The sequence below is a fragment of the Leuciscus leuciscus genome (genome assembly GCF_965113295.1).
Source record: "Leuciscus leuciscus genome assembly, chromosome: 12".
NCBI classification, from domain to species: domain Eukaryota; kingdom Metazoa; phylum Chordata; class Actinopteri; order Cypriniformes; family Leuciscidae; genus Leuciscus; species Leuciscus leuciscus.
In genome coordinates, this window is record NC_138736.1 from 30,366,495 (window position 1) to 30,376,176 (window position 9,682).

Consider the following 9,682-nt stretch of genomic DNA (forward strand, 5'->3'; position numbering starts at 1 on the left):
AAAGTCTATTAATTTCAAGAATTTCAATAAAAATCCTCTATTGCAATCTTACTAAAAATTATTTTAGAAATTCTAATTAAAAACAATCTGTTGTAATTTTGAACTGGAAAAGTCATATTCTTTATATATAGTCTTGCTTTATATCTATAGTGTTCTAATTTACTAATACATTTATGATTACATTATTTTCACAATGGGATTAAAGACATAATGAGAAAACTGATCTTTATATTCCCTTTCCCCATTTATTTATTTTTTTGAATACCAAGAAGCACTATGACTTACTTTGGTCCAAATATTGCATCCACCTAACTCAATCTCTGTTCATGACCAATCCAAAAAAACACTGTTATAAGTTTTAGGCTCTTTATTTCCATGAAGAAGAGTTTATACAGTACAAGATTTTCTTATCAAGAAAACAGCCTTAACATCATAGTAGGATTTAACATAATTTCATCAACCATTAACATTTACTCACTACATGTTATTGTAAATGAGTGATGTTATCTGCTCAAACAGTTTCCACTCTATAATGTATCATAAGTCATCCAAAATCACGAGTATGCTGTTGAGTCCATCACCATAATGGGATAGGCTCTGCTAAAACTATTTAAAGATTTATCTTCAATCCCACTGATATATGTAATAGAAACAAAAGATGGATGCCAGCAGTTCACACATCAGTGAGAGAGAGAAAATGTAGGTTTTGCTTAAATAAGTGATAAGATGAGTGAGAACGGACACAGATATGGGGCCTTCAAGCGCGCGCCTGCTCTTTCTGTTTGAAGTCTGCGATTCTGTTCTCCATTAAAGGGCGGAAGTGACGGATCAATCCCTAAGAACAACAAAATATAAAGAAACAGATTAATCGTGGAGATATATTTTTAAATAATTTATCTATTTACATTAAAAAAATACTCTGCCTTTACCTGAACTGGCCATGCGGCTCCATCTCCCAAGGCACAGATGGTGTGGCCCTCAATCTGCTTGCTGATCTCCCAGATCATGTCAATCTCTGCTGACTTTGCATCGCCTTTCACAAAGCGCCACATCATCTTATTCATCCAGTCCACTCCTGAGAGGCACAGAAAAGACAGACTAGTAAATATTCACTGTAATAAAACATATTGCACAGGTAAAAAATGAAAAATGTGCATTCACATAAATGATCATACCCTCTCTGCAAGGGGTGCACTGCCCACAGCTCTCATGCTTGTAGAATTCAATCAAGCGGGCAATAGCTCGAATAACATCAGTCTGTGAAGGGGCAAAACTTCTTTTTAATTATAAAAAAAGTAGAGATGCACCAATACTAAATTCCACCGCCAATTCGGAAATGACATCTGCCAATGCTGATAGTTTGATGGTAATGTCTAGAGCTTTTGTGCTGTGTGATATAAATGATCTTACACTGCTGAATGCTTAAGCTACTGTATAGACAGATCATTAAAAAAATAAGGTATCTAGCCTATTGTGTTTCACTAATTTAAATATTCCTATCGTAAAAAATGCTAATAGGAATTTGCAGTGAAGAAAAGAGGAGAAAAAAAAAAAGTTTCAAAGTTGTCCGTGTCCACAGAAACAAAACCATGTGTGTTATTTAACAAACGGACTCACTGATTTATCCATGACAATAAGAGCTGCTGTGCCGAGACCGGTCTGAGCCTGAACGAGGGCATCAAAATCCATGAGGACGGTGTCGCACACATTACGTGGGATTAGTGGCGTGGAAGAACCACCCGGAATAACGCACAGGAGATTATCCCAACCACCCCGGACGCCACCTGCAGGGATCGGATGAATTATGGATCAATAATCCTCAGGAGCGGACATGATTCGACAATGAACAAAAATGTCTAATGTACAGATTGTATGAGGTGTACCTGCATGCCTTTCAATGAGCTCTTTCAGGGGAATGGACATCTCTTCTTCCACCGTGCAGGGGTTGTTGACATGTCCCGAAATGTTGAAGAGCTTCGTGCCAGAGTTTCTCTCTCGGCCGAAACCCAGAAACCACGTGCCGCCACGACGGCAGATCGTTGGTGCCACAGCTACAGTCTCAACGTTGGCAACGGTTGTTGGACAGCCAAACACGCCTGCAACAAGACCATGTTACGTTTATAACTGGTCATATAGCATGACATTTCTCTAAGGTCATGTATATATATATAAAAAAAAAATTATAGCAATTTTTGACTTACCCACATCAGCAGGGAAAGGGGGTTTCAGACGAGGTTTTCCCTGTTTTCCCTCGATGGACTCAATCAGAGCCGTCTCCTCTCCGCAGATGTACGCTCCCGCACCGCGCATCACAAACACGTCAAAGTCAAAACCTGAGCCGCACGAGTTCCTGCCAATCAGCCCTGCTGCATAGGCCTCATTAATGGCCACCTGAGTGAAACCACACATAAATACACAAGGTCAATACATCACTTCCCTTATCTACCGTGTAGTGCATTTTATCACATTTACTCAACTGAACCCCTTTGCACAGGAGATTTGACTCACAATTCATTTTGATAACGTTTGACAACGCTAACAACGCTAATACGCAAATAAAACAGCACATACAGATTTTAAGTAATAATCTACATTTTTAAATACATAATTTGTCATTTGTCAAATTTTGTCAAGGGCTGGGTATCGATTCAGATCTTACAATTCGATTTGATTTCAATTCGCAAGCTCTCAATTCCATTCGATTTCGATTCTAAATTCGATTTCAATTCCACTCAATGAATATAGATTTAATACAAGTCAGTGAACAGTGAACATAAGTTTGCAAGTGGTTAATTCATAAAAAAAAGAAATTAAGACCTACAAACCTGTATTAAACTTTTTTATTACCTTGGGTACATTGGACAAGTCAGAACAGTCGCATGCCTTGATCAAACAGTTTAAACAATCCTCACATAAACCCATTTAAAAAAAAAACTTGCATATCATATTTACCTGTGCCCTTCCTGTCTAACAGGTAGGACATATACAGAAATTGAATAAAGTTATCAAACAGTCTGCGATGCATTAATAATAAAGTATATATAGACTAATCCTTATTAAAGTTACAAAAGTTCTTTAGTCAAGAGCAGCGAGTGTTTTTCTCTGTTCTCTTTGTTCTTTGATAAACTTTAACGACAGATATAATTAGTGGCTACTGTGTACTGTCCCTTTAAGACCAGCCGCTGCTGACAGAGACGTGGATCTCACACGCGCCTCATTCTCTCACGAGTCACAACTCTTCACGTTCATCATAAGACTGCTCTTATGTTATGAAGATACTCGACAAAAAGACATTTTGGCATAATTGTGTGTGTTATTGTTCGCGAAAGAGAACTGTATTCTGGGCTGTCTTGTGCGCACACACGATATCAGCGCGAGTCTTTCTGTGTGTCACAGTCAGGACATTCACAGGCAGCGAGCTCTTTTTTGTCTTGTCTCGCATGAATGGTTTAAAAACATTTGCATGAATAAGAGCGGGATCATGTAACACTAGCCAAAGGATGACAAAAATGAACAGATGCTGCGTTAATTGCGTTACCAGCCCAAATTTGTTTATTTCATATAAAATCACAGCATTGATTTTGCGTCATATAATTGCGTAGGCTTGACATCGCGATTGGCTTGACATCGCAATCATGATATGATTAATCGTGCGGCACTAGTTGAGGTTATTTTATGATTAAGATAAAACAAACATAAAATCTCACAGCATTAGGTATAAAATGGAGTTTGCAAGCCTATGAACAGTGGATGAAAACTAATACTGGCTTTTGGGTAATAGATAAATAAATATGGAAAAAAAATCGATTTGTGGCGTTTTAGAATCGATTTTGAATCGACCACATTTAAAAAAAACGATTAATCGAAAAATCATACAATTAATTTCATAATTTGTGTACAATATTTGGCTTAAATCAATCAAACGATCAGATGATCAGTTGATCCCTCCTAATTTCATGCCTTTAGCATTAAATCCGCTTTATGACAGTTGATAAAGATATTTTAAATCATTGAAAACATTTAGAAATGTAAGTGCATAAAACACAAAAATTGGAAACGCTCATAATCTGTCGCTCCAATTGTAGTATTTGTGTTGCCTAGACAGCACAGTTTCGATGCGAGGAAGACCTACATTTGCTCCTCCTGCTGGTGAGGCCGACTAACAGCTATGGAGATCATCAATCGGCAATCTACTGAAATAGACCTTTCTCACAATAACCGGAAATACGTAATCGTTGTGGAAGCGGAGTTCCTGTCAAGGGTCAACACACCAGAAAAACATAAACCCGGGCAAGTTTAAAATGGATCAAAGAGTCTACACAACTTCATTAACGGATTTGCCAAATATTACATTTGCTGATGTGACGACTCGTGGAGGAAAACTCCGTCACCAAAAAGAAAAAACTAAATAAAGGGTGAAAAAATTTCCACAAGGAATTTGTCCATAAATATCAAGGTAAGTAGAGAGCGAAGCTAACTATTACTGAACTGTTAACTAAAATGACACATCATTAGCGTGTCAATAGCTCTTGCTAGTTGCTTGCGCCATTTGTTTATGTTGCCTTGACTGCGGAGGAAGTCGATTACCCCGACGATTGCGTATTTCCGGTCACAAATACGGAAGTTGTGAGAAAGGTCTATTCCTGCCGTTCCCAGATGTCAAATGTTGAATTTTCTGTTGAATTTGAGCCACTGAATTTGTGGAAGCGAATTTGTAAAGCAAAATAAAATGGACCGAAAATTGCCGGTCGAATATTATATTTTTAAACAGAATGAACATTTTGGAAGTGAAATCTAAAAGGTGAATATGGATTATTGAATTTTTAATAATGAAAACGTGTGTGAAATGTTTTGAATTGAAATATTCACAGCTTAAATATACAACCATGTTGAATTTCAGCCCATAAAAATGCAAGCCCTGAAAATACAATGCATTAAAATGCAAGCAGGGTTAATGCATTGCATATTTTTTTGAGTAGTGCAATTCAACAAGCTTTTTTGTTTCAAAAACATCTGTCATTATTTTACTTCCATAGTCATTGCACTAACTTAAAGTCTGTGAAATACTTATTGTCAGGTGATGAATAAACTTGATGAAAAACAGACTATTCTTACCTGAACTTAAAGTAGATTTAATATTAATGTTATATTTATAAACTAATTATAAAATAGATAGTGTAATATTAATAATATACACTACCTTTCAAAAGTTTGGGGTGGGTAAGATTTTCTAAGATTGATAAATATAATTTTTGTAATATTTAAAAGAAACCTCTTATACTCACCAAGGCTGCATTTATTTGATCAAAATAAAGTAAAAACAGAAATACTGTGAAATATTATTACAATAAAAACAAATATTTCAAACTATTGTTTTAATAAATCTATTTGAATATATTTATAAAAGTAATTTATTCCTGTGATCAAAGCTGAATTTTCAGCATCATTACTCCAGTCTTCAGCGTCACATGATCCTTCAGAAATCATTCTAACATGCCGATTTGCAGCTCAAGAAATATTTCTTTTAATTAATAATATTGAATTCTTTAGGATTCTTCAATGAATAGAATTTTTTTTTTTTTTAAGCATTTGTTTGAAATCTTAATCTTTCGTTACATTATAAATGTCTTTACTGTCAATTTTGACGAGTTTAATGCATCCTTGCTGAATAAAGTCAATTTTAAGAAATACATTTCTTAAAATATATTTCTTAAAAAATGTTATTGACCCCAAACTTTAGCAGTGTAGTGCAATATAAAATCATAATATTAGTATTTATTCATTTCAGTTCTACATCTTGGATTTATTATTTCACAATGTTTGTCCAAAACATGCAATGTTTGTCTTAGGTTTTGGCCATTTGAAACAGAAGCGTGACTGTGATGCCTTAAAATGCTGCCTGCTTAATGAGCTCATTTTTGGGTACTGAGCTTAGCAATCACAGTTTTTTTTCACAGTAAACGATATTACACAGATATTTGTTTTTCACCTGCAGGTTGGACGACTCATTGTAGAACTCTCCACGGATGTAGATGTATGCAGCACGCGCTCCCATGGCTCGGCCGGCGACCAGACAGCCCTCGATCAGCTTATGGGGATCATTACGCATGATCTCTCTGTCCTTACAGGTACCGGGCTCTCCTTCGTCAGCATTCACCACCAGATATTTAGGCCTGAGCGGAAAAAAGAGAATGATCTGATTTGATCAAAATAACAAAAAGCTAGATGTGGATCCATCCGCAGCATCCCCTGACTCGATCTTAGTTGTTGAGACGTAAACCCACCTGCCATCACTGGGCTTGTTCATGAAGCTCCACTTCATCCCTGTTGGGAAGCCGGCACCTCCTCGGCCTCGCAGACCTGAGACCTTAATCTCATTCAGGATCCAGTCCACTCCTTTATCCAGAATCTCCTTGGTCTTGTACCAGTCACCTCTCTTCAGGGCACCTTTCAGCCTGAGAAACATGGGGAGCACATGCACTGACAATAATATAATAATAATACTACTTTATATATGCACTATACTTTAAATGTATATACACGCTGTGTATTATACACACAATACCAGTCAAACAATTTGTAGAATGTTTTTTAAAATTAAATATAAAGTGTAAAAACAAAAGTCTCCAATGCTCACCAAGGCTGCTATTTTTTCATCAAAATTACACTAAAAACTGTATTATTGTTACATTAGTTTAATATATTTTTATATACATTCCTGTGATGGCAAAACTTATTTTTTTTTAAATTGATAATAAAAAAGAACCCTTATTAATAATTTAGCAACAATAATTGAGCAGCAAATCAGCATATCAGAATGATTTCTGAAGGGTCATGTGACACTGAAGACTGGAATGTTCAGTGGAATCTTATTTTAAATTTTAACAACATTTCACAATATTACTGCTTTTACTGTATTTATTAACAAATAAATGCCATCATTGTTGAGGAGAAGAGACTATGTATATATATATATGTGTGTGTGTGTGTGTGTATACACAATTGTTCTTATTTGTATGTATGCATGTATGTATGTATATATATATATGCATGTATGTATATTTGTATGTATGTGTGTATATATATATATATATGCATGTATGTATGTATGTATGTATGTATGTGTGTATATATATATATATATGCATGTATGTATGTATGTATGTATGTATGTGTGTATATATATATATATATATATTTTTTTTTTTTTTTTTTTTTTTCATAATACAAATTTAAAAAATTGTACCTCCAGTCATGTCGTCCATACAGGTTAGTGAATATTCTGTCCTGGTCAGCTAGAGGTCCAAATTTGGTCTTCTTTGGTGTTTCCTGGGTGACACACACTGATTATAGCACATTTGCATTGATCATCAGTTATGCACACACAGTAGATTTGCTGTATGAAAATAATCACCTGTTGAGCTGTGCTGTTGTACCGCACCAGTGTCATGGAGTTTGGGGGAGGCAGAGAGGTAGTGGTGGTTGTGGCGGCTACAGAAGTGCGAGATGCACCAGCAGCAGCAACCACGACCGGGGCACGCGAAGCCCCAGTGGTCAGCACCCGGCTAAGAACGGGACAGCCGAGACAGGACAACATCGTTTTCTGAAAGAGATTGATGAAAAAAATCTATGAGAATGAGAGGTTCCCTCGTAATGTGGTGGAACACGGTTTAATAACAACCCCAGTCCTAACAACTTGTGCTGCCAATGTTAAAACTTATAATATTAAAAAATTATTTTCATAATTGAAATAAACCTGATATAAAATAAAATATAAATATTAGATGAAAAACGTATTAAAACGTACATGACGTGTATGATTTGAAGTACTAAAATTAAATAAAAATAAAGATAAATAGAAATATTTAAAAGACTAATCACAATAACAAAAGCGCATACCAAAATTAAAATAAAAACCGAAAATATACAAATAAAAGCTAATTTTAAATATTAATAAATACTTTAAGAGAATATATTATTGAAATAACACTGAATCTGCAAATGTCCTAAAGGCACTAAAAAGTAAATATCCTCATGAATCCCACATAATTACATACATTTTTCACATATATTTATAGTTATATTCATTGTCAATAAAAGGATTTCCATTGTTATGCTTGCATAAGATGTTGCATTACATATGTTTACAAAAATGTTTGAATGCTTGACGACAAGCACTTAACACCCCAAAATAATAATAGCATATATAAAAGTAATTCACAACACAAACTTTAGATGTTCAACACTATAACATAATTCATATATGAACTAAAAATACCTCAAACTGTCAGTCAAATTTAATGAAAGGAACAGTTACTCAAGACAACTAGTTCAGCAGCGGCCACAAACACATTCATGTAGATCAAAGACAACCTCCAAAATTATACATTATTGCATAAACACACAAGTCAAACTCATTTAGACATGGTACAGTAAATTAACTTATTGGAAATATACTCGTCCCGCAATGACCTCCATATTTACGCTCATGACATTTGAGGGACTTCGGCAGTGCACAACATTTACGTTCAGATTTATTTACGTTACAGAAAGTATATGGGTCGGGATTATTTGACATCAATTTTTAGGAACAAAATGTCTAACCCCTGTTTTGTAAACAGATGAATCAAGCGAAAGAGCCGAACCGCTGCTTACCTTCGTGATCTCCCTGGATCAGCGTTATGAAATTTAGACAGAGCGGAAGGAATACAGCGACCGACCCGGATGTAATAACCGCTTCGACCTGTTATGTGTGGAGGCGCTCTTACGTATATGTTTACATATCTGGGTTACACAACACAATGTTTTAGAGACATTAGTATGATATCAAGATATATATAATTATTAGGGGTGTAACAATATATCGTGTCACAATATATCGAAATACAAAAATGCAACAATATGTATCGTGGATGGTGAAAATATATGTATTGTGTATATTTCACCCAAAATAAAAATTACTGTGTGAGAAAAATGTCAAGTTTCGAGTTTTAGTCTCAGTACTACATTACACTAAATATAATGTATAATAATGCAATGGGGGAATATTTGTGGGTCCTGGTAATGCCAAATGTCTTATGTTACCAGTAAACACTACATTATTTTAAATATATCTAGTCTGTGAAAGAGTGCAAGCATATTCATCTAAAATAATTCTGTATTTTCAGCTTCAGAATCATCAATATTTTTATTCTGGTCTCACTATTGTCCTGTGCATTAGGTTTCAGCACCAAGTCCAAGCCTATTCATTTACACCCAAAATGTAATATCAAATGAAGGATTTTAATAAACAGTACATTTTTTTTGAACCTTTAATCATATGTCTTGGAGTATCGCAATAATATCGTATCGTGAGTTCAGTGTTGTGATATGTATCAAATCGTGACATGAGGGTATCGTTACATCCCTATTAATTATACCAAGTATCAAGGTAATTTATATCAGGAATTTTGAAATAATCGTGAGAGAAAAAATATCGAATTATCTAATCGTCTAATCTAATTCCATTCTTATAAAATAATATGTTCTCATTTTGTTGCATTCACTCCAAAAATGCTTGGTTCCACCTGTTGGGTCAGTTTACTATCTTAAAATAGTTAATGAATTTAGGCTTTTTATGTAAAGATAAAAAACTGAGTTTCTATTTGCTATTTAATTTAATTTATATAAAAAAGGTAAGCAG

The 9,682-nt window shown here is 34.9% G+C and overlaps 1 protein-coding gene across 1 annotated transcript; it reads right to left on the reverse strand.

The window, feature by feature from the left end:
* Positions 1-349: 349 nt before the first annotated feature.
* ndufv1 (NADH:ubiquinone oxidoreductase core subunit V1) lies at positions 350-8,743 on the reverse strand. Its single transcript, XM_082185422.1, has 11 exons — positions 8,656-8,743; positions 7,415-7,603; positions 7,247-7,329; positions 6,285-6,455; positions 5,990-6,173; positions 2,202-2,391; positions 1,884-2,096; positions 1,618-1,784; positions 1,176-1,257; positions 930-1,075; positions 350-835 (listed from the first exon to the last, which is right to left on the reverse strand). The coding sequence occupies exons 2-11, from the start codon at positions 7,595-7,597 to the stop codon at positions 758-760; spliced, it is 1,497 nt and encodes a 498-aa protein (XP_082041548.1). The 5' UTR covers positions 7,598-7,603; positions 8,656-8,743; the 3' UTR covers positions 350-757.
* Between the last annotated feature and the right edge of the window lie 939 nt (positions 8,744-9,682).